The following is a 25,648-nucleotide window of genomic DNA, read 5'->3' on the forward strand; positions in this document are numbered from 1 at the left end:
GACACTGTGACAACAAGAGAGGAATAAAGGCGACAGTATCCAGGGACTGCATCGAGGGCTGGGCAGGTCCCCACCTGGCTGCAGCCACCTTGGCCTGCCCACCTGAGTCTCACCCCCTCTGCCTTCCAAGTTCCAGCTTCCTGTGCTTGTTTGAGGGCTCACCCCCCACGGTGATGGACAGCGGGACCAGCTAGAGCTTGGTGGGGAGAGCAGTGCCCTCTTTAGTCTCTCCTTATCACCGCACCAGACTCTAATTCTGGGACTGACCAGTCGCCATGGAAATGAAGTAACCCTTGGACATGGGCTGCCGCTTAGTTCTATTCTCAATTCCAGAAATATTAATCGAGTCTATTTGGGGCCAAGTATGGGGATACAGTGATTCATAAGACAGACACAATCCTTGCCCTCAAGAGTTTAACTTCTAGTGGGATAGACAGCTGTTAAAACAATTGCACAAATAATGATTTGATGAGAAGTTGTGAGTTGCCTGACACATATAGATGCTCAGAACATTTATTCAGCTAATACACACCTAGTAGGGTTGTCAGACTTCGCAAATAAAAATATACAATGTCCAGTTAAATTTTAATTTCAGATAAACAACCAATAATTTTTACCAAAATATATCCCATGCAATGTCTGGAACGTTCTTGTACTGAAAAATTATTCAAGGCTTATCTGCACCTCACACTTAACTATACACGAACATTTAACTGAAACTCACATTAACTGCATAGAGGGAGTCTTATATTTTATCTGGCAACCTTAATACTGAGCAATGGGGTTACAGAGGTAAATAAGACAGATGAGAACCCTGACCTCAGGGAACTTACAGTCTAGTAAACCCACTGCCATCTGGAGCCACCGAAGGTATGATCAGACTTGGATTTCTGGGAGATCCTTCTGGCTGCTTTGTGGAGGACAGATTGGAGGTATGCTAGAGAGTGCTGGCAGGAGGCCAGGTGGAAAGTTGCCCAATAGTTCAGGTGGTTTTTAAGATGCTGGTGGCAACAGGATGTGAGAAAACACAAACTCATCTAAAATCAGTACAAGTTGGTAATATGGAGTTAAAGATAGTGCTCAGGTGAATTCTTGAGCAACTGGAAGGATGGTGGTACCATGTGCAGAGAAGAGAACCCTAACGTGAGGTGTGAGGTGGTAAGCAGGTGGAGGATGAGTACATTTGGAGCCATGTAGAACTTGAGGTGCCTCCAAGTCATTGGCAGAAATGTCTGTGAGGAAGTTGGCTATGTGGGCCTGACACTCTGGAAAGCTCTCTGGGCTGGAGTTGTCCATCTACCCATCAACACATGGATGGTAGTGAAAACCAAGAAGAGTGGCTGGTGAGTGGGTGAGTCTGCCCAGGGAGAAGACTTAGGTTGAGTAAAAAGAGCCTAGGGCTGAGCCCTGAGGGATTCCAACAGCTAAGGGAAGGGAACCAGGCAGAAGAGGCTGACAAGGAAACAGAAAAGGCATATGGTAGGGAAGTAGGAAGAGAAACCAGGGTGTGTTACAACAGGAAAGCCAACAAAAGCAACTGTGTCTAAAAGGAGGGAGGGGTCAAGAGCAATAAATATGTTGAAGACTGAGCTGGATAAGGACTATTGTATCTAGTTTAGTGACATGTCTTTGGTGACAACATCAGTTTTAGTGCTGGGGGTGGGGGTGGTTTGAAAAACATAGGTTGTAGTAGTTTGAGGATGTCATGGTTTGAATTATGTCCCCAAAAAATTGTATCAATTTGGCTAGGCCATGATTCCTGGTACTGTGTGATTTTCTTGTATGTTGCAAACCTGCCTCTATGATGTTAATGAGGGAGGATGGGTGGCAGTTGTGTTAGTAAGGCAGGACCTGATCTACAAGACTGGATTGTATCCTGAGGCAATCTCTCGAGATATAAAAGACAGAAGTGAGCAGTGAGACAGGGGGACCTCATACCATCAAGAAAGCAGTGCTGGGAGCAGAGCGCATCCTTTGGACCGGGGTCCCTGCGCCGAGAAGCTCCTAGTCCAGGGGAACACTGATGAGAAGGCCGAGAGACAGAAAGCCTTCCCCTGGAGCTAACAACCTGAATTTGGACTTTCAGCCTACTTTACTGTAAGGAAATAAATTTCTCTTTGTTAAAGCCATCCACTTGTGGCATTTCTATTGTAGCAGCACTAGATAACTAAGACAGAGGAGTAAACCCAGGAAATAAGAGAAATGGATGCAATGAGTGAGGACAATCAGCTCAAGATGTTTGGCTGTGAATGTGGAGGAGAAATATGGGCCACTGGTTAGTGGGTGGGAGAAATTAAGCAGGTCAAATGCTGTTTGGAAGAGCTATCACAGTAGAGATGGATAAAGCACAGGTGGGGAAAGGAGGAACGGTCTAGATGTTACTGGAAGCCTTTGGACTTCTGGCTTCTTGAAGTTGTACTGTGCGCCGTCAAACTGATTCTGACTCATAGTGACCCTCTATGACAGAGCAGAACTGCCCCACAGGGTTTCCTAGGCTGCAATCTTATGGGAATGGATTGCCAGGTCTTTCCTCCCAGGGAGCCTCTGGGTGAGTTTGACCAGCCAACCTTTTAGTTGGCAGCCGAGCGCTTAACCACTGCGCCATCAGGGCTCCTTTATGAAGTAGGAGGTAATTTATTATTTATTAAATAGCTACTATTTACTGGTCTCTTACCACGGACACGTTATCAGTTTGTAATTATCTGTTTGTTTAATGTTTGAATCCCTAGCGCCTAGCACAGTGCTAGCACATAATACATGCTTAGTAAACACCACATATGCCTGATTATAAGGAAATCGCCCGTTTTTCCAAAAAGGAATTAAAGTTTTTCAGCCAAATTGAATGCGACAGCTTTTATCATTGCAGATGAAATACTCAAATATCCACCTATATTTTGAAAACAAAAGTAGAAATGTTGCTTCTGTGCACTCATACACTTCAGGTAACAGTTTTATCCACTTGCGTCTGACACAGAATAGCACACGTCATGTTCTAGGGCACATCTTTTTCAATCTCTTTAAGCTGCTCGAGAGCTGGCACTTTCTGTATCTGTGTACCATGCTTGAGGTCTTATCCCAAGCCAGCAGTACCCATTCAAAACACACCATTGATTCTCCTCTCAGCTGTTCCTCTTGGAGTCTTTCTTCCACCTCAGAAAGACATCTCCATTCACTCAGTTGTTCAGGCCCCAAACCTAGCAGACATTCTCGACTCCTGTCTCACACCTCTCCGAGAAGTACCTGACCAAACTGGACCACTTCAACACTCCCATTACTACCACCTGGTTCCAAGCCACCATCACCTTTGCCTGGATTACCGAGCAGCCACCTCCCTGGTCTCTCTCCCTGCAACTTTCTCCACACACTGCCAGGATTCACATCACTCAGAACCCTCCAATGCTCCCATTTCATCCAAGTCCTTACAGTGACCTGGCTGACCCTGTATGACCAGCCTTCCACAGTCCCCTCTAGTTCTCTCCAGCCTGGCCATCTCCTTGCTGCAGTGTCTCAAAGGTAACACATGTGCTCCCACCTTAGTGCCTTTGAACTTGGTTCCCTCTGCTAGAATGTTCTTACCATACATTCACTTGGCTTGTCTCCCCATTTCATTCAGGTCTTAGTTTTTAAATGTCATTTTCCTGATCTATTTTGGTATGACAAGGTGTTTCAAGAACAGCCCCAGTGTGTTACACATTGAGGAAACAGAGGCACAGACTGTGACTTTCTGACTTGTAACCAGAGCCCCACGCTCCAGTGACATTTAGGCCAAGGTAGCCTCATGGATGTGGGGAGTAAGACGAGTCCCGGGTTTCTGGTACCATCCACTGCAGAAGGGAATGATACAGAAGACGGAGGGGCCCAGGTGGAGGAGGCTGGAGAAGCTGAGCTCAGTTTGGCCATAAGGTTCCTATGGGATCCGGATGCGCACGTGAAGAAGCCCAGGAATAAGCACAGCAGCTGAGTTCCCCATGGAGAAAGGACCCACAAGGTGCAGGCACCATGCTAGGTTTTGTGTATGCTACTCCTGGAATCCTAACATTCTTATGAGGAAGGAACTATTGTCCCCATTTCATAGTAGGGAGACAGCGTCAGAAAGTGTCAGACAGCTAGTGGCAGAATGCAGTTAACACTATCCGGGACCTAAAATCTGAATTTGTGGAACCCTGACTACGACGTCCTCAGAACGTAGCTAGAGCTGCACGTCCACAGCCTTGCGTCATGGAGCATTTTCACCTCTTGCCTCACTGGAGCTTCCCACTGTGGGAAGTCAGGATTGTGTTCATTTTCCAGAGAGGACAGCGGCTCAGTGAGGCCCAGCTGGTAGAGTGTGGTGAGAAGCCAGATTGGCCTTGTTCTGTGACAGACAAGAACCTTCCCTTTAGAAAGAGCAGCAATCTTCCAGAAGTTCCCTGGGCCTAGACGTCAGCAAATGGTGTTTAATGAAAATAGTCATTACTGCTTACCAGTTGGATAAATTATGAAATTTATTTTTATTTTGCCTTTTAAAAGCCAGAACATAACAAATATCACTTTCTGGAAAGTCATCGTATTAGAAATACATGAAGTGCACTTAATACAAGAAAATAAGTTTCTCTGAACCACCACCAAGATGGATGTGCTCTGATCAGGTCCCTCAAACAAAGGTTCTGTCCAATTCCCCTCCAGACTTTACAGAGAGGATCTCAACTTTTGGAGGCCTGAGTGAACATTCTCCAGAAACTACAGTGAAGAAGCTGACCTTAATGCTGAGGCCCTCCCAAGCAACAGCGTATTACAAAGTTACTGCCTCAGACGGCCAGTCTTCGCTGGTTGCCGGGCACCTGCAGCTCTTCACTGGCCGGTAGGGAGGCCTGCAGCAGCAGACTAAAGGCCAAAGCACTTCTGTTACTTGCAAGCTTGGCTGCTGGCAAGAAACATCTCCACATTCAGACTAGAGATGTGTGACATGAAAAAAAAAGGACCTAATTTCATATGCCTTTTGGTTGCCCAGAAGATTCCGCCCCTACAGAAGGAGGCTGACAAGTATTTCAGCCTTATATTTATTAATATTCATGAACTATCCTGAACTTCAGGCTTGTTACCAAAGCAAGTTTCTTGTAGACAGCTTTTATCAACAACTGCTCATCATGAGATGTGCCTCCGTTATGAACAGTCTGTCTTGTCGCAAGAGGCAAGAGGGTGTGATATTAGATTGCCTATAACCTCTCTCTGAATTTGGAGGGAAAGTTTTCACACACCGATTTACACACTGAAACCAGGTTCACAAGGAAACCATCTGTGATAGAAAAACAATGCTCAGTTTAATGTAAATCACCAAACAGAAGATAAAAGAACCAGTATCTGCTGAAGCCCTGTCTCTTCCCTCTTATTCTGGACTCCTTTTCATGTTTCAAGGACAAGACTGTAAGCAAACCCCCAAATAAAGAGGTAAACCTGACTCGGTCATATGAGAATAGCTCATTAGTTTGAAAATCAGAACCAAAAAGCTATGACCCTCCCACCTCTCTTAGCTGACCCTCCTCCCCATTTATGGATATATGGGTTTTAACTTTCTTAACCTAGAAACACTTACTTTTACTAAAAATATATGGTTATGCCTTATCCTAAAAAGGCACCATGCAGGCATTTAAGACTGAACCAGTTAACACTAAAGGTGTGCAGGAGGAGGAGGAAAATATCTCTAATCAAACTTTCCAGTATCAGACCCAACAGCACTGCCAAGCCTCTGGCAGCTGTTGCCAATGACAACTAACGGGAAGTGGCACGGCACACCGGAAGCTTCATCACTGCCCAGACGCATGGCTGCCAGAGCTCACCACCTCAGGGACAAGGAGACGCTTGTCTCATTTGTGCTATTCATGACCCAGAAAAGGTCCTGGCTGGCTCGGAGGACCTGAGAGATGAACGCTGGACTGGAGGGACAAGTGTGAAACAAAAGCAGGTGGCGGGGGAGAGGCTGGTTTCTCTTCCAGAAGAGGGGGCAGCAGCTCCAGGAGGCAGCTGAGGGTTATAAGGACCATTAAGACTAGACTGTGCGACAAACAAGGTTAACAGGAGGGAAAGACAGCTTTGGTAAGAGCCCAGAGGAAAGAGGGGCTCTGACCTAGGGCCCTTACTTCCCCTGTCAAAAGGGCCCTGTCCTTAATGCCACAGCTCACTTCCAGGTCTGTTGTACATTGAAGGTGTATGAGTCCAAAGTTTCACGTGGAAGCTCTGGAATGGGAGACGCATAGCAGAGACTGCTCACTGGTCCATGATGGAGCGCTGCAACACCTGATTCATCATGTCCTCTTCATCAACATCATAATCCTGTGGCAAAACAGACACTCAGGTGCTGTAACTGTTCGCAGCAGCAAAGACTTGCCTTCAGTAGCAGAGGCGGGGCCGTCTAGGGATGGGCTTTGAAGGGTGCTGCCCAGGACCAGATTCCAGCCCCACTGTTTGCTATGCTAGCTGTGTAACTCTGGGCAAATGACTTAACCTCTCTGTGCCTCTGCTGCTTTATCCTTACGATGAGCACACAGATGCCTCCCTCATATGGAGACTGTGAGGACCACACAGCACAAGTAAGACACTTAGAAAAGAGGCTGGCACAGACCAAGTGCTCGCCACGTTTTAATGCAGTTCATCAGCAGGGGAAGCCAAACATCTGCATAAATGCAGCTGGCTGAGTGTCATTTCTATACAGGTGGCTTCAGTGCCCAGCACCAAACAGGGTTTTTACGATCATAATGTACAAGAGAAACTGCAGTGACACTTTAATGAGACAAAATTATCTACTTGGGCATTTTTAGGAATTCTATTCATCTTTACAGCATTAACAGAAAGCACAGTTACTCTGAAGCCTGAATTTCAGGCACTGTTAGACTCAGAATAAATACTCTTTATGACAACTTAGGAAAGATCTGGACTTTCCTTCTCAGGTCCTGAAATAAAGAAAAGGTTCCCTTCAGGCAGCCGGACAAACTGATCTACCACTGGAGCGCCAGGACAACAGCACACCGCTCCACACCACCCAGCTCCAGGGGAGGGTGGAAACCTGACGACCAGTTTGGCCTGTGGATGTGTTTTGTTTGACCTGAAGTATTAAAAAAACAAAGTCTGCGACACTTCATACGAAATCCTGCATTTCCAGCCTCTTGGAGAAGGGGCGCGTGGGGAAGGAGACTGGCAAGACTGCCTGGATTTCCACCCGACAACCATGCACTGGAGGTGGCGGCAGCTCCCCTCACCGCTCCCTCGCTCCCTCAGTGAGCCACCTACTCTCCAGCTTGTCAGTCCTCACGAGGACCACTTCCATTACTTGCGGTTCCCATGGGCATTTGAGCTTAAGATATACATATAACCGAACTAGGTTATGTAACAGGCAGAACTATACCTACCAAAAGTGGGCAATATTTGGGGGCAGGGGGTGAGGAGGGTTGGTCTAGATGACCAACCAGTTCATCTCACATACCAAAACACACGAGGCTCTGGCCACCCACCTGGCTCACAAGTAGAGCCCACACAGCTGCCGTTCCAGGGACTAGGAGCCCGTTATATCAGGTGACAAAGTTCAACAGTGGGGCCTAAGTGAAGCGAGGGAACGGTGCTGTTCCCCAGGGGAGAGAGCAGAGCCCAGGCTCCAGACTCACCACAAAAGTGTCGTAAGAAAACTGGTGCCGGCGCTGGATGTGCTCTATGAAGTTGGCGCTGCGGTAGTTGGGGTCTCCCCAGGGCATCGAGGCACATATCGGACAAACCTTTCAACAAAGAAGCAAGGTCTTAGGAAGTCGATATACAGGCTGATAGCAGCCCTCTGTGGCCTGTGTCTGGCCTCCTTTCTTCCAGGACAGCTTTCCTGAGAGACCAGCCGGGGCCTGGTCACTCCTTCACGTGCACATCAGCGTCCCAGAAACACTATGTGTCTCCTACTCGAGTCAAATGACACTTGGGGGTGGATAAAGCTTACACCATGATGCCACCCTTTTTCTGATCCCCTACTGTGGTCAGAAAAGTGTGTCAGGGGAACAGAACAAGGCCTTCTAACCCAGTATACAAGATGACCCAAAACTACAAAGAAAAGTAAATAACCAGATGACAGATGTCCCAAGGAGGTAAAGCAGGGCCTTATGCGCTAATCTGATGAAGTAAATGCTCAGATGAGGGCAATAAGGCTGGAAAGGCTTCATACAAAAGGCTGATTTGGGCTTTAAAGGCTGGGAGGTATCTGGAAAAGCAAAGAGAAGACAAAAGCGTGCTCCAGGGGAGAAGCAGTGTGGAGAACAGGCCAGGAAGCAGTACCAGAGGAAGAAGCCAGATGACTAGTCCGGCTAGAAGGGAAAATTTGTGGAGGTGAACAGGGAGGAGCCAAGGTGGGGCAGAAATGCTCCGGTTTGGAGATGGAACCCCACATCCCATTTGCAAGGAAGATATGATGACAAAAGAGTTGGCAAGAGATGAATCTGAGCTGGCAGAAGATTCTCTGAGTGAAGAGCTGCAGCTGTGGAGCTAAAACACAGGCCAGGACTCCAGGCCGAGAAGGAGGGGCTTCCAAAGGAATGGCTGAAACACCGAGAGTTGAGGAGTTCTACAGAAGGAAGGAGCTACAGCAGAGGACAAAGGGCTGAAGAAGAGGTTTCAACAGGCACTAATCAAGGATTTCCGGAAGCCAAGGCAGGGGAAGAGAATTTAGTTGTAGTACCAGAAACCACAGAGTAGTTTAGTAATGTTAATCAAAATCATGAGGGCACGTAACCTTCGATCAAATTAATCCACACCAAAGACTTGACTTTATGACATACATAAACATAGGCAAACATATGTAAAAATTTATGGTAACATTTACAATTTTATTATGGAAAATATCAAGCATACAGAAAAGTAGGCAATAGTTGAATAAACTATCTTTTAAACCCAACACCTAGATTTATGTCTGTCATACTGATTTCTGCAAAAAAAAAAAAAGCATTTTAAAATAAGACATTTCACCCTGAAGCGTTTTAGTACAGTCCTAAAGATGGATACTTCCCTATATAAACACAGTTCCATTATCACACCTAACAATCAACAATAATTTATTAATAGCATTTAACAGCCAGTCCTTAATCAAATTTTCTGACATCAATGTCTGGGGATACGCTCAACGTCCACCATTAAAGAACCAGTAAAATAGTGGTACAGCTGTGTAATGAAAAACTGTGGAGCCATTAAAAAAAGCAGATGAGGCAGTGAGTTTCTGTTAATGGTGGTGGAATACTTTGGAAACGGACAGTGGTGGTAGCTACACAACACGAACGTAATCAATCTCACGAATTGTACATGTAAACAATACTGAATTGGCAAACGTTTTGTTATCTTTTCATGACAATAAAATTAAAAAAAAAAGGAAGCAAATCTACATATACTTTGATGTGGAACAGATGTGAAAAAAAATTGGCTATAAAATGTAGAATGTGCTTCATTTGCATTAAAGTGGGACATACACAAATCTCATGAAGGACATCCAGAAAGCTAGAAATGTTTTTGGATCACAGGATTTCATATTTATCCATATAACTTAGTATTTCAATTATTCAATTATAAATATCCATATAAAACCCGTTGCCGTCGAGTCGATTCCAACTTATAGCAACCCTACAGGACAGAGCAGAACTGTCCGTTAAGGTCTCCAAGGAGCGGCTGGTAGATTCGAACTACCGACCTTTTGGTTAGCAGCCAAGCACTTTAACCACTGTGTCACTAGGGCTCCACATAGCACTACTCAAATGCTAATGAGCATTCAAGGAAGGCCATTGCTGGTGTAGTGAAAAAAGAACTGGTTTAGGAGCCATGAGAACTGGGTTCCAGTATGGTTCTGCTACTAACTAAGTCTCTAAGGAGTGCAATCCACTTAACTTGAATGGTACACTGGTTTCTGCGCTTAATCACTCCTAAAAGTGAAGGCTGGGGAAGTGATGGTAGGAACTGAACTGGATCACCTCTATTTTTCTTGAATGTTCTATTTTACTCTTCATAATTACCAATACAGTTGAGGCCTCCTAGCTAACTTTAACACTGAAAATGGGTAGTGGGGGTAGATGGGTGCTGTTTGTGTGTCTGTTGTCTACGCACACTTGCTCTCTCAATCAGTAATTAGTGATTAAGATCCATAACTAAAACCTCGTGGAGTTCGAAACTGAGCTTTAGGGTATTTTTCATAGAACATACCTAGTGCAGTCAAAGAATATGTACTGATTCCAGCCATTCTGGAATCACAAGGCAAAGTAAAATAGCAAGTATAATGACTGTTACAGATTGAACTGTGTCCCCAAAAATATACGCTGAAGTCCTAACCCCTGAAGCTGTGACCGTGGCTCTGGAAATAAGGCCTCTGAAGATGTTATCAGTTAGGTTACCGTGAGTTCATACTGGAGAAGAGTGGGTCCCAGTCCTACATGACTGGTCCTCACAGAAGAGGAGAGGATACAGAGAGACAGGGAGACAAACGAAGGACGGACAGCAGGTGATGCTGCAGCTGCAAGGCAAAACACGCCTGGAGCTACCAGAAGCTGGGAGAGAGGCATGGAACGGATTCTCCCTCAAAGGCTCAGAAGCAATCAACACCAACACCCTGATCTCGGACACCCAGCCTCCAGAACTCTGAGATAGTAAAATTCTGTTCTTCTAAGCCACCCAATTTGTGGTACTTTGTTACAGCAGCCCTCAGAGACCAATTCCAGGTTGGCATCTGCTCACAGAAGTTTCAGTTATCCATGCAATAAAGATGTACTAGATGGAGGACCATTGCTGTCAAATGACGAGGCCGATTTAATTATTTCTGAGTGAAAATAATCAATTCTTTGTGACTGTCTAATTTGTAAACCTAGGTGAAGGGTATATAGGCGTATAGAAGATCACTGTACTAATCTTGCCATTTTTCTTTAAGCTGGACTTTTTTCATAATACAAAGTTAAAAAAAAGAAAGTTACTCTTACCACAGACTTGGTATCTGTGCTATGGAATAATCTGCAGTGTTCCACAAGTCCTTCCTGATCAAAGTTCTTCTCAGGACAATAAGGGCAAGGAAAAGTATAACGGTTTGGGATATTCCTAGAAGATGAAAGGCAGGAAAAAAGAAAAAAACTTCCATGAGTACCTTTCCACATAACTTCAACCATTGTACACGTCAAAATGGGGCAAAACTCACTGAATGTACCATGACAAGGATTCTGTTTACCATGTCACAATCAGATCAAGTGTTTTGAACATAACTTAATGGCACAGCTAACATTTGAAGTAAACAATGTAGAGACAGCCCCCCGACTTAAAAACACAACTTCGATCAGCTATAGTCAGCATGACAATTATACCTTCACTACTTTCCCAAACTCACACATCTATGTAAACCCCTGAACATGCAAAGTGTCCAAGGTCTTTGCAGCAAAGGAAGACGTCCACCTAAGGGAATGAGTGAGTCTCATACCTTGGCTGAAGAGATGCATCCTTAGTGGTGGCTTTCACACCTTCCATGATGTAATTCTGGTATTTGGAACAGGTAGCCACGTGGGCCCGGATCTTGGATAGGAAGAACTAAGGAATCAGATGCTACAAGTTAGTTAGGATCTTGTACCAGGTCCAACATAGCCTCAAAGCAAGGGCAAGATGAAAACTAGGCCTATGCCACCCTGGCAAACCATCTCACCAGACCCCTGGCTGTGCTGATGGGGCTGAAACCCTGAGTGTTAGTTACAGAATTTCTATTAACTACCAGGGCTGATATTTTACTCAACCAGATCAGGACATCTTTTTCCACTCTAAAATAAAGTAACTCTCCTAGAGACTTGCTTTGTTCATGATATGCTCTCTGCTCACAGACACATTCCAAATCCAGTGAAGTTTAAGTTTTCTACACTAGCATTTAAACTAGTCTCCTTACAGGAAGCCAAGAACCACATTCTTGCACATCTGTGCAGCAGAGAAAAGTAATCATTTAAGCAAAAGGGATAAAAGCTAGTACTAAGCCCAGCTAAGGTATTAATTGCCAAATTGTGATAGACAATCTTTTAAAAAAAAAACCCAAATCTGAATTCTACCTTCCCTGTAAAATCTAGGCTTTGCAACAATAAGTTGGAAACAGAGAATCAAACCCAGATGAGACTACTTTTATTACAGGCATTCTAAAAAGAAAGAAAAGTGTAAGGAAAGAAGAAAGAGGAGAATCGGGGGGCAGAAAAACATTTTTGGAGGTATACCCACAAAACAATTTACTAATCTTTTTAAAAAGAAAATCAAAAGCATACCAAAAAAAAGCCCTACCTTTTTAGCATGCATGAAGAAAGATATAAGTAATAGGAAACTTTATTTCAATATCTTCAGTTTCTAAATTAAAAAGGAAACCACCAGGAAAAAAAAAAAAAAAAAGCTCTACTATTTGAGCTCTGGCTTATCATGATTCTTCCTGTCTTACCTCCATCTAAAGAACTTGATGACTTTAAGCTGCCAACCAAGGAGCTCCCAACTAACAGGGCTGGGAAATAGCCCTATTCAGAACTGTAATCACCCACTGTGCACACCCAGTGCTAAGCCATGCTGAAAGAAAGGCGCTATTAAGGTATATCCATACTATGGGAGGAAACAAGCAATAAAAGTAATGAAACTGACATGCAAGGCTATCCAGTAAGTCATTAAATGAAAAAAATCAAGCTGTGGCAGTACATATTATAGTATGATCCAATTTTGTACAAATCCTACATTTGTGTTTGCAAAAACTCTATATTTGTATTTGTCAAAAACAGAAAATGTTAGGCAGGCTTCTAAACTGAACTATTTTTAAAGTGGAAAAGTGGAGTGGGGAACAAGCATACGTTATTTTATAACTTTGCATTACATGAAATTAACAACACTGTAATGATTATAAAACCAGGAAAAGTCTCAAAATGAAATGGCACAGCCATCACCACAGATAATCAGCCATGCACGGGTGCCGTTCAGTCACCTATTCATGCTCTAGCTTCAGAAATGGTGCCACATTTACCCCATAACAGCTCAGTGTTTACCCAATCTCATCACAGAAAAACACTGACGCTTCCATCTTACTTCCACATACATTTTTACAGCAGCCATGGCAAGATGTCTCTGTGCTCTCAATCTGCCGCTCGAGCTCCACGGCTCGGACGCCAGGGGCCAGAGCGCTGCGACATACCCCACAGACAGGTTTCTTCGGCTTCAGACATTCCTGCAGGCATGCAGAGCAAAAGCTAGAACAAGACATACAGAGAACTGCCGTCATGCATCGTGGAGACAAGACAACAAAAATGGATAAACTTTTAAGAAGATATCAATGAATAACAGATTACAAACAACTTGCTCCCTACTCTCGATTTGAATACTGAGCACTCCTAAGTCAGAAATTGGGAGAGGGGAGACTGCAAAGATCACACAAGTCCAGCAACAGAAACAAACACACATTATGGTGATACATGGTGAAAGCGTTATGGTTGAGGTTGTTGGCGGTGGTAGGCGCCACCGAGTCAGTTCTGACCCACAGTGACCCTATGTACAACAAAACTGCCCAGTCCTGCGTCATCCTCACGATCGTTGCTATGTTTGCGCCCACTGTTGCAGCCGCTGCTGTCAATCCATCTCGTTGAGGGTCTTCTTTTCCACTGACCCTCTACTTTACCAAGCATGATGTCCTTCTCCAGGGACTGGTCCCTCCTGATAACATGTCCAAAGTACATGAGACAATGTCTCACCATCCTCATTTCTAAGGAGCATCCTGGCTGTACTTCTTCCAAGACAGATTTGTTCGTTCTTCTGGCAGTCCCTGGTATATTCAATATTCTTTATCAACACCACAATTCAAATGTCTGCTATATATTCTCCCAGAAAATCCTAAAGATAGGTACTACTATGTCCATTTCACAGAGAAGAAAATAGTTTCAGGGAACCTTACCAGGATCCCTCAGTGGTAGGGACTAAGGCTGAAATTTTATTGTGTTACCTCAACCATAATAATGATGCATCTGAATTATGGTTGAGATAACACAAGGAGCCCTGGTGGTGCAGTGGTTAGCCACTTGGCTGCTAACCAGAAGGCTGGCAGTTTGAACCCACAAGCTACTCCATGGCAGAAAGATGTGGCAGTCTGCTCTCATAAAGATTACAGCCTTGGAAACCCTATGGGGCAGTTCTACTCTATTCTACAGGGTCACTATGAGTTGGAATTGACTCAACAGCAACGGGTTTGGTTTAGTTTGGGTCTTGAGGTAACAGTGAAATTTCAAACCTTAGTCCCTATCACTGAGGGATCTTGGCAGGGTTCCCTGAAACTCTGTTTTCTCCTCTATGAAATGGATATGGCAGTACCTACCTCTAGGATTTGTTGGATGTATAGGAGACAGTATAGTGTCTAGCACATATGAAATGCACAGTAAATAGGTGCTGCTATCCTCAGAGGTGAATGCAAAGTGCTATGAGAACACAAAGGCAAGAGTAACCAGTTGTGACTGGAGAAGGTCAGAGCTGATCAGAGTTCAGAGCCAGCATCCACGATCAGCCTTAAAAAGGAAGAGTTCAGCTGGTAGAGGAAGGGAAGAATATTCCAGGCCCTCAGGCTTAAACACTCACAAAACATCTAAGGAAATAAAAATCTAACAGACTTTTCCTCATAAGCAGTAGGGAGCCAGAGGTTTAAAGCTAGTATCAACAAGAGCAAATCCAAGTTTTAGAAAAATGACTCTGGTGGTATCACGGACAACATGGTTTTGTTTGTTTCTTTTTAGGTGATGGGAGATAAGAAGAGGCTTCAGGTAGAAACCAAACAGATGGCTAAAGGCAAGGGACCATGAGGGCTTGACGGAGGCAACAGATAATGAATTCAAGAAATGATTCAGAGGCATAATCATGAGGACCTGGCAACTCACTGAATTTGGAGAAGGAAAGATCTGGCAACTTACTGAATTGGAAAAGGAAAGACGGAAAGTCAGGGGAAGTCAGTGTCATGGATTGAACTGTGTCCTCCAAAAATATGTGTATCAATTTGGCTAGGCCATGATTCCCAGTACTGTGTGATTGTCTACCATTTTGTCATCTGATGTGGTTTTTCTATGTGTTGTAAATCCTATCTCTATGATATTGATAAGATTGGATTACTGGCAGTTATGTTAATGAGGCAGGACTCAATCTACAAGACTAGATTCTGTCTTCAGCCAATCTCTTTTGAGATATAAAAGAAAGAAGCAACAGTGGTGAAGCTACCTCCGAGGTTCACTGTTCAGCCTGGGAGTGGACAGCCCCGTAAAACCAGATGAGACTAACGAGGTACAGGAGTCCAGTGACAAGGGCCAGATGGCAGAAGGGGACAAGGAAGCTGGTGATAGGGAACCCAAGGTTGAGTAAGGATATTGTTGATGTGTTGTGAGATTGTTAACCATTGTCATAGGGCAACATTTGTAGTAACTGTTAAATGAGAAACTATTTTGTTCTGTAAGCCTTCATCTTAGGTGAGAATAACAGCACAATTCGAAGAGCGAAGTCAATGTCACTGAACTGTGCATGTAGAAATTTTGAAATGGTGTATCTTTGGCTATGTGTATTTTCACCGAAAAAAAAAAGGTTGAGAAGTTTAAGGGTTAATATGTTGGGGGGTTGTTAACCAATGTCATAAAACAACATGTGTACTACTGTTTCATGAGAAACTATTTGTTCTGTAAGCCTTCACCTGAAGTACAATGAAATATAAAAAAAAAAAAAGAAAGAAGCAAACAGAGACATGGAGACCTTATACCACCAAGAAACAAGAGCCAGAAGAATAGCGCATCCTTTGGACCTGGGGTCCCTGTGCTGAGAAGCTCCTCGAATGGGGAAAATTGATGACAAGGACCTTCCTCCAGAGCCGACAGAGAGAGAAAGCATTCCCCTGGAACCAGAGCCGACACCCTGAATTCAGACTTCTAGCCTCCTAGACTATGAGAGAATAAGTCTCTCTTTGTTAAAGCCAACTACTTGTGGTATTTCTGCTATAGCAACACTAGATAACTAAGACAGTCAGAGATGACTGACTCTCTACCCTGAGTGCCCAGGCAGGTGGCGATACTGAGAAGGTATGCAGAAAGAATGTATACTAAGGCATGGAAACACCCTGGCTGCTTAGCCAACTTATTCAACATGATAGATTTATGACAGGATAGCAGAATCTGCTGGAAAGAACTCAGAATATATACCAAAGGTAATCTTCTGCATGCCTCACTAATTTTTACCATCTCTAAGAATTTTCTTCCACTTTGTCATTAAGCTAGATGTTAATGCTGCTAGGCAAAATTCTCAACCTGGATGGGAGCTGGTAAGGGAGTCTATTCATTCACCACTGAGGGCACGCTGGTGAACTAGACAAAGTCCCTGTCCTCATGATGCTTATACTCTTGGCAGGAGTATAAGAGTGGAGAAAAATATAAATGTTAATTATAGATACTGAGTAAGTAAATGAAGGGTATAAAACAAGGCAAAGAGATTAGCTGGGGTGAGCATTGAAAACCTCTTTAGGTGACATCTGAACTGAGACCTGAAGTTATGAGAGAGCCACACAGATCTGGACACAAAGACTTCCAGAGATGACACCCAACACAAAGGGGTGTCCAAAAGGCAGGCAGGAAGGCCTCTGGGGCTGGGACGTGGTAGACCATGGGGAGAAGGTAAGTGATGAAGTGGGATCGTTAGGCAGGACCTTGTAGCTATCATGTGTTGTGCCTTGTCTCAAAGGCAGATCAGGAGAGTAATCCAAGAGAGCACAAGGAAACCAAACCCAGCATGTAGCTAACAAAGCAGTTCCAAGTTCCCCCTCTAGCACACACTGTTGAAAAGTTCCTGAGCCACTCTGTGCCTAAGTCATGCCCAATAACATGTCTGTAAACTGTCCTTGCACCTTCAGCTGGCTTTCCGTTTCCATTTCCTATTCACAGGCCTTCTTCTAGTTCAGCCTTCCAGACAGGCCACCATTTCTGTCACAGTGCTATTCAGAAAATCCTCTTCTCTTGGGCACCCAGCTCACCTGCCCTTCACTAGCTGCATTTCACTAAGCTGGAGAAAAATGCAGTCATTCAGGGCTTGAAATAAAGTTTTATAAAAATCCAATGCTCCAGCCACAGCTGCAACCATGATCAAGTTTCCCAGCACAAACTTAACAAAAATCAACCAGGAAGAGGAGAAAGCAGCACTGGCTGGAACTGAGGGAGACCACTGCTACTCTCACACAGGTTCTTCCATCTATCTTCAATCAGCGCTGAGCACATGGAGCTAGGACGCCAAGTATACAAGAGCCAGGTTTTGAATCCCAGTACTGCCCCTTGCCCTCTGACCTAGGAAAGGTTCACTGGCTCAAGGAAACCTCAAATTTTGCTGCTCTTCAGTTGGTGAACTGTGCTGGGTCACACCTCTTCACAGATGTTAACAATAAATGAAATCCACTGAATTAATCCCACAGGAGATAAACCTGAGAATAAGGAGGGCTGATCCAAGAATAAGAAGACTCATTGAGAAAGCTACCCAGACCCCACTTTAACACTCATGAAGCTTACTTCCACCACTAATTTCTTAGTTTGTTCTTTCCCTGATCACCTCCCCACGCCCTAAAGGTTTAGTCTCTAGAATATCCTCCCATTGCACAACTGATTTTTACAACAGTGTGAACATTTGTTAGTACTTATTTAGGATCAATTCACTGGACTGTGAACTCTGAGGGCAGAATCATCTGTTTCTTACTATGCTCCTCATAGTGGGCATACAAATGTTCCAGTCAGTTGAATGTAAGATTGGCAGACAGATGCTCAGACTCTGGGGATACAGTGAGGGCCAAAACAGATACGGTCACTGCTCTCATGATCCCTCAGTTTTGCTCTGTGCAAGGAAAGAGAAATAAAGTTCCAGAAGAAAAGAAGGTGTTAATTTAGATGGGGTTGGTGATCAGGCACAGGTGATTAAAATGACGCTTCAAGGCAGAGAAGGATATGGGGTAGTGGCAGAGAGAGGTAATGGATGGGGCAGAAGAGTTCCAGACAAACTGTTATGCAACCAGTTACAGCCCGAGGCGGCAGAGTTTAGCGTACTTGAAGAAGTGAAAAACAGTCAGTGTGGCTGGGGGAGCCCTCGCCAGATGCTAAGCACTGTTCTCTAAGCTGGCAAAACAGACAATTACAGTCCAGCTGTACAGAGTTAGGCAATGGTAAGCCTGACCTAAGTGAGGCTCAGTCCTGTCACCTGGAAAGTGGCTGCCAACTCTTCCCTTGAAGAATTGCTTACAAATAAGATTGCCCTTGAGGCCCAGCAGGTGTCTTCTGCGTCCAGTGACCAGTAAAAGGGTCCCAAGACCAATGCCGAGGTGATGGCCATGATCAACACTGAGGGAAGCCACGGAGGAGATGTCAACTCTGAGTGGCAAGAAACAGGTGGCCTCGTTTTCTACAATTCTATCAGTTTAGGTGTGTTTGTGTGTCTGATGGAGCAAGGCTTGGAGTCAAATCCACCTAACCTCAAAGCACCTACCACAGCCCCGGACCTGTATTGGATATTTTCACATATTATCTCTTTGAATCATCATAACCAGTCGATTAACAGTATCCAGGTTATGGAGGCTTAAAATAGAACGAAACCCCCCCCAAACACACACACAATTAAGGAGAAATAATAACAAGCCCTATCTGCTTCCCGCAGTCCTCTTTCACAGCACGGGCAGACTGGCCAGATTTGCATAAAGACTTCCCTTTTGCTCTTCTGTCTAGCTCAGCATTTCTCCAACTTTAGTGCACAGTAGAAATACTTGGCAGAGTTAGATGCGCAACGCCAAACGTACTCTATGTAGTCTAGAGGCGATGTATATGGAATATTCAAGAGAAACTTTGGTACTCCGAGAAAGGACTTTAGAGCCTACCTAGCCCCTAACAGGATGCGAATCCACTATCATGTGAGGGAAGGAGCCTGAGAGGCCGCCTGGAACCCAGTAGGCGCTCAAGAGACAGCAGCTGCTGTCCTACTAAGGCGGGCAGTGGGGCTGGATACCTGGAGGTGAGCAGGGGAAGAACAGCGCCCCGCAACTTCCGCAGGCGTTGTAGGGGCCCCGGAGGTCCCCGGGGAGAAGCCTCTCTAGCCAGTGCTCTCGCCCCGAGACGCTTCCCGTCGGGGCCTCGCCCCTCGCCTTCATCCCCCACCTAGTCAGGGGTCCCACGACCAGGCCCGGGCCCGCCGCTTACACGTGTCCGCAGGGAACCTGCACCGGCTTCTCGTACACCTCCAAGCACACAGGACACGTAAAGCGGCCCAGAGGGTCGACTTCCGCCGCCGCCGCGGGCCCCGCCAATTGCGCGTCCCCCTCAACAGCTTGCTGCTGCGCCGCCATCTTGCTGCCACTGAATGCCGCGCAACGGCGGCCGAGAAGGAGAAGGCCAGGGGGCGGGGTCGAGGCGGGACCCGAACGCGCGAGGGCAGGGCTTGGGGAGGTCCGGGCCCTTCGGGGCGGGTCTGTCGGCCGTAAGGCCGGCTGGGGCGGGGCTTGTGGTGAACTATGCCTCCTAGCTCCTGGGAGGGGTGGGGAGACGGAGAAAATGTGGAAGCCAGATCCGGAGGCTGGTCGGATTGGGACGGACTTTCTGTGTGTCCCGCTGTTTGGCACATTTAAATCACTCAGCACCGGCTGTACTATTACTTAATATTTCTCTTCAAATCTTTAAAGAGAAATCTGATATCACTTTTGCCCTGCAAATAGAATACCGATATCACTTGTTTATAGATGGGAACTATAAAAATAAATACAATGAAAACAAAACAATATTATTAATTCCAGCTGGATACTGTTGCCGCTAAAAAGGGAGATTAGCCATCATGAGAGAGATGTTAAAGTTAGGCTGGCACCAAAATGGATGTCAGAAGAGACTCTGAAATTTGCTCTTGAATGTGGAGTAGCTAAAGCAAATGGAAGAAATGAAGTAAAAGAGCTGAACAGATTTCAAAGGGTGGCTCAAGGAGAAAAAGTATCATAATGAAATACGTAAAGACCTGGAGTTAGAAAACCGAAAGGGAAGAACATCTCTAGAATTTCTCAAGCTGAAAGAACTGAAGAAAAAATTCAAGCTCAAGTTGCATATTGAAGGATTCTATGGGCAAAACATTGAATGACGCAGGAAGCGTCAAAAGAAGATGGAAGGAATATACAGAGTCACTGTACCAAAAAGAATTGGTTGACGTTCAGCCATTTCAGGAGGTAGCTTATGATCAAGAGCCAATAGTAGTGAAGGAAGAAGTCCAAGTTGCACTGCAGACACTGGAGGAAAACCAAGGCTCTATGAATTGACAGAATACCAATTGAGATGTTTCAACAAAAGGATGCAGCGCTGGAAGCTCACTCGTCTATGGCAAGAAATTTGGAAGACAGCAATCCTGGCCAATTGACTGCAAGAGATCCATAAACGTGCCCATTCCAAAGAAAGATGATCCAACAGAATGTGGAAATTATCAAACAATATCATTAATATCACATGCCAGGAACATCATGCTGGAAATAATTCAAAAACAGTTACAGCAGTACATTGATAGGGCACTGCTAGAACTTCAAGCCGGATTCAGAAGAGGATGTGGAATGAGGGATATCATTGCTGATGTCAGATGGATCTTGGCTGAAAGCAGAGAATACCAGAAAGATGTTTACCTGTGTTTTATTGACTATGCAAAGGCATTTGACTGTGTGGATCATAACTAATTATGAACATTGTGAAGAATGGGAATTCCAGAACACTTAATTGTACTCACGTGGAACTTGTACATAGACAAAGAGGCAGTCGTTCAAACAGAACAAGGGGATACTGCATGGTTTAAAATCAGGAAAGGTGTGCATCAGGGTTGTATCCTTTCACCATACTTATTCAATCTGTATGCTGAACAAATAACTCTAGAAGCTGGAGTATATGAAGAACACTGCATCAGGATTGGAGGAAGACCCGTTAGCAACCTGTATTATGCAGATGACACAACCTTGCTTGCTGTAAGTGAAGAGGACTTAAAGCACTTACTGATAAAGATCAAAGACCACAGCCTTCAGTAGGGATTACACCTTAACATAAGGAAAACAAAAATCCTCACAACTGGACCAATAAGCCACGTCACGATAAATGGAGAAAAGATTGAAGTTGTCAAGGATTTCATTATATTTGGATCCACAATTAACACCCATGTAAGCAGCAGTCAAGAAATCAAACTACGTATTGCATTGGGCAAATCTGCTGCAAAAGACTGCTTTAAAGTGTTAAAAAGCAAAGATGTTACTTTGAGGACTAAGGTGCTCCTGACTTAAGCTATGGTATTTTCAACTTGCCTCATATGCATGCAAAAGTTGGACAATGAATAAGGAAGACCGAGGAAGAATTGACGCCTTTGAATGGTGCTGTTGGTGAAAAACATTGACTATACCAGGGACGACCAGAAGAACAAACCACTCTGTCTTGGAAGAAGTACAGCCAGAGTGCTCCTTGGAAGCGAGGATGGGGAGACATTGTCTCACATACTTTGGACATGTGATCAGGAGGGTCCAGTCCCTGGAGAAGGACATCATGCTTGGTAAGGTAGAGGGTCATCGAGAAAGAGGAAGACCCTCAACGAGACGGATTGGCACACTGGCTGCAACAATGGGCTCAAACATAGTAACAATTGTGAGGATGGTGCAGGACCAGGCAGTGTTTAGGCAATGTACCTAACAACAACAGCCCCATACTGAGACTTCCTAGTGCAAGAGAAAGTAATGGGAAGAACTGGCTCCTTATTTAAAATTGTGTTCACATGATGCTTACATGATCAGGTGCAAGGGATGGAATATTTCTCAGTCACACAAGAAACCCAGGTGTTGTTGAATACCAGCTTTTTCCCTTTCCGCTGCACTAAATTGGCTCTGATGTGCAGCCCATTTAACAAAAGAGACATCTTTTTAAAAGGCAGGCTCTGCTAAGAACTCTTACATAGTTCTTTGAACCAGGAAAGCCAATGATGAATTAAACCTCCACCCAAAAGGCCAAAGGGTCACACAGCTGTGAGCCTACACAGGACAAATAAATCGTGTTTGATAAGCCAGATTAATTGAATGGAAGTTTGCTCCCTCCTTTCTCCCATTCCCAGTACCCTGGATTTATTTTGCTTGACCTGGAGGCAACAGGAGGATTATGTCTAGCTATCTGATGTGGGCATCTTTTTACTAATAAATGACTTGGCTGTGTTGGCGGCAGTCTAAGAAGGCCAATGCTTACTCTTTACCACTTCTTTTTCCTATTGTTGTGCCAGGTACCATGCATTTGATCTCCTCCCAGCCAAATGTGCCTGTCTCCCCTCTGGGGATGAGAGTGCCTTGAAAGGAGCAGAGGTGTGCTGTGAGTATTTACAAGGCCCTTTGTTGGCCTTGTAGGGATGCTGCCAGACTGGGGAACGGGGGAATGGGGATGTTGGGCCCACAGGAGCCTCAGGCCTAGCCTTCACCTCTGCTGAGTGCCTCTGATTTGGGCCCTTGATCTGCCCACAGTTATACACTCAGTCACAGAGACATGAGGGCAAGATTGAAATAATATTAGTAGTGAACATTTTTCTATGCTTACCATTCTAAGCACTTTGCATGAATAAATCCTCACAAAAACTTCTGTTATTATCCCCATTTTACAGCTGTGCAAACTGAGGCACAGAGAGGCTAACTTGCGTATTTAACACAGATAGAAAATGAGAGTTAGGATTTGAATCTATGCCGTCTGGCTTCAGCGCCTGCAAGCTTAAGGGCTCCAACCCAAACCAAACCAAATCTGCTGCCATTGAGTCGATTCTGATCATAGCGACCCTATAGGACAGAGTAGAACTGTCCCATAGGGTTTCCAAGAAGCAGCTGGTGGATTCAAACTGCCAGCCTTTTAGTTAGCAGCCGAGCTTGTAACCGTTGTGCCACCAGGGCTCCTAAGGGCTCCAAACCCATTGCCATCAAGTCAATTCCTACTCATAGTGACCCTATAGGACAGAGTAGAACTGCCCTATAAGGTTTCCAAGGAGCACCTGCTACATTCGAACTGCGACTTTTTGGTTAGCAGCTGTAGCTCTTAACCACTACGCCTCTCAAATTCTAGCTTGCATCAGAATCACGTCGAGGGCTTGTTAAACACGAATTGCTGCGTTCTATCTACAGAGTTTCTGATTCGAGAGGTCTGGGGTGTAGCCCCATGCCCGAGGATTTGCATTTCTAACAGTTTCCCATGTGATGCTGATGCTGCTGGTTGGGGGCCACAATTTGAGAACCACTCACCTACGCTATCTCCCATACCACCACCACGACCACCCCACCACCCCTGCAACCCCATGAATGCTGAGACTAGACTGAACACTCCATCCCCCTCCTGTTTTTTGTAGGCATTCTTAGTGAAAATGACTCCACAGGAGAAAAGACCTGGTGATCTGCTACCGTAAAGATTACAGCCTGGGAAACCCTATGGGACAATTCTACTCTGTCATATGGGGTCGCTATGTGTCTTAGTCATCTAGTGCTGCTATAACAGAAATACCACAAGCGGATGGCTTTAACAAGGAGAAACTTATTCTCTCACAGTCTAGGGGGCTAGAAGTCTGAATTCAGGGTGCCAGCCCCAGAGGAAGGCTTTTTTGCCTATGGGGGCTCTAGGGGAAGGTCCTTGTCATCAATCTTCCCTGGTCAAGGAGCTTCTCAGCATAGGGACCCCAGGTCCAAAGGACGAGCTATTCTCCTGGCTCTTGTTTCTTGGTGGTGTGAAGTCCCCATGTCTCTCTGCTTGCTTCTCTCTTTTATATCTCAAAAGAGATTGACTTAAGACACAACCTCATCTTGTAGATTGAGTCCTGCCTCATTAACGTAACTTCCTTTAATGCCTCATTAGCATCATAGAGGTAGGATTTACAACACATAGGAAAATCACATCAGATGACAAAATGGTGAACAATCACACAATACTGGGATTCATGACCTAGCCAAGTTGACACACATTTTTGGGGGACATAAGTCAATCCATAACACTATGTGTTGGAATTGACTCAATGGCACACAACAATGACAACAACAATAACCCCTTTCTTAGCTTGCAAATATATTGCCAACTCTACCGCTTCCCCACATTAATACTTGCTGTTTTTCAGCAACAATCAACCTAATAATGGGTGTCAAATGAATGAAACTTTCCCTTCCCTTTTTCCCACAATGGTCTCCTCCTCTCCTTTCTGGCAGCTGCTCTCAGGTTGCCGCATTCTCGATCCGCCTGGGGTTCTGATGTGAGCCTGGACTGGAGAAGAGGTCCTCCCCAAGGGCTTTGCCAATTTGATTCTTACCATCAAGGAAGACTCATTCATTTAGGCAAGAAGAGTCCCGTGGACTACCATAGCCTCCACCAGCCTGAAACCAGAATAGATGATGCCGATTGCTCTGGCAGGGATCATAATAGAGGGTCCCGGATAGAAGTGGAGAAAAATGTAGAACAAAATTCAAACTCACACACACAAAAAAAAGTCCAGACTTTGGTTTGACAGAGACTGAAGAAACTTCAAGAGTATGGCCCCTGGACATCCTTTTAACTCAGTACTGAAGTCACTCCTGAGGTTCACCCTTCAGCCAAAGACTGTTGTTGTTGTTAGGTGCTGTCAAGTTGATTCTGACTCATAGCAACCCTACACACAACAGAACAAAACACCCCTGGATCCTGTGCCCTCCTCACAATTATTACTGTGCTTGAGCCCATTGTTGCAGCCACTGTGTCAATCCATCTCATTAAGGGTCTTCCTCTTTTTCGCTGACCCTCTACTTTACCAAGCGTGATGTCCTTCTCCAGGGGACTGGTCCCTGCTGATAACATGTCCAAAGCATGTGAGATGTAGTCTTGCCATCCTTGGTTCTAAGAAGCATGCTGGCTGTACTTCTTCCAAGACAGATTTGTTTGTTCTTTTGGCAGTCCATGGTGTATTCAATATTCTTCACCAACACCACAATTCAAAGGTGCAATTCTTTGGTCTTCCTTATTCATTGTGCAGCTTTCACATGCATATGAGGCAATTGAAAACACCATGGTTTGGGTAAGGTGCACCTTAGTCCTCAAGGTGACATCTCTGCTTTTCAATACTTTAAAGAGATCTCTTGCAGCTGATTTGCCCAATGCAATGCTTCGTTTAATTTCTTGACTGCTGCTTCCATGGGTGTTGATTGTGGATCCAAGTAAAATGAAATCCTTAACAACTTCAATCTTTTCTCCATTTATCATGATGTTGCTTATTGGTCCAGTTGTGAGGATTTTTGTTTTCTTTATGTTGAGGTATAATCCCTACTGAAGGCTGTGGTCGTTGATCTTCATCAGTAGTGCTTCAGGTCCTCTTCACTCTCAGCAAGCAAGGATGTGTCATCTGCATAACGCAGGCTGTTAATGAGTCTTCCTCCAATCCTGATGCCGTGTTCTTCTTCATATAGTCCAGCTTCTCGGATTATTTGCTCAGCATACAGATTGAATAGGTATGGTGAAAGGATACAACCCTGACGCACACCTTTCCTGACTTTAAACCATGCAGTATTCCCTTGTTCTGTTTGAACGACTGCCTCTTGATCCATGTACAGATTCCTCGTGAGCACAATTAAGTGTTCTGGAATTCCCATTCTCTGCAATGTTATCCATAG

General features: G+C 44.8%; 1 protein-coding gene across 1 annotated transcript; it reads right to left on the bottom strand.

Annotated features, from left to right (window-relative positions):
• Window positions 1-4,466: 4,466 nt before the first annotated feature.
• RNF114 (ring finger protein 114) lies at window positions 4,467-19,354 on the bottom strand. The gene is made up of 6 exons (XM_004370252.2): window positions 19,203-19,354; window positions 13,067-13,217; window positions 11,444-11,550; window positions 10,956-11,070; window positions 7,635-7,742; window positions 4,467-6,309 (listed from the first exon to the last, which is right to left on the bottom strand). Exons 1-6 carry the CDS (start codon window positions 19,346-19,348, stop codon window positions 6,244-6,246), a joined length of 693 nt encoding a protein of 230 aa, XP_004370309.1. The 5' UTR covers window positions 19,349-19,354; the 3' UTR covers window positions 4,467-6,243.
• Between the last annotated feature and the right edge of the window lie 6,294 nt (window positions 19,355-25,648).

Source organism: Trichechus manatus, unplaced genomic scaffold (assembly GCF_000243295.1).
Source record: "Trichechus manatus latirostris isolate Lorelei unplaced genomic scaffold, TriManLat1.0 scaffold00008, whole genome shotgun sequence".
Lineage (NCBI taxonomy): Eukaryota > Metazoa > Chordata > Mammalia > Sirenia > Trichechidae > Trichechus > Trichechus manatus.

Excerpts from the sequence above, each read along its gene's own strand:
- RNF114 (XM_004370252.2), bottom strand. The coding sequence starts at position 19,348 with ATGGCGGCGCAGCAGCAAGCTGTTGAGGGGGACGCGCAATTGGCGGGG. Across the intron at positions 13,218-19,202 it reads CAGGTTCCCTGCGGACACGT|CTTTTGCTCTGCATGCCTGC; the intron begins GTAAGCGGCGGG and ends GTCTTGTTCTAG. Across the intron at positions 6,310-7,634 it reads TTTCTTACGACACTTTTGTG|GATTATGATGTTGATGAAGA; the intron begins GTGAGTCTGGAG and ends GTTTTGCCACAG.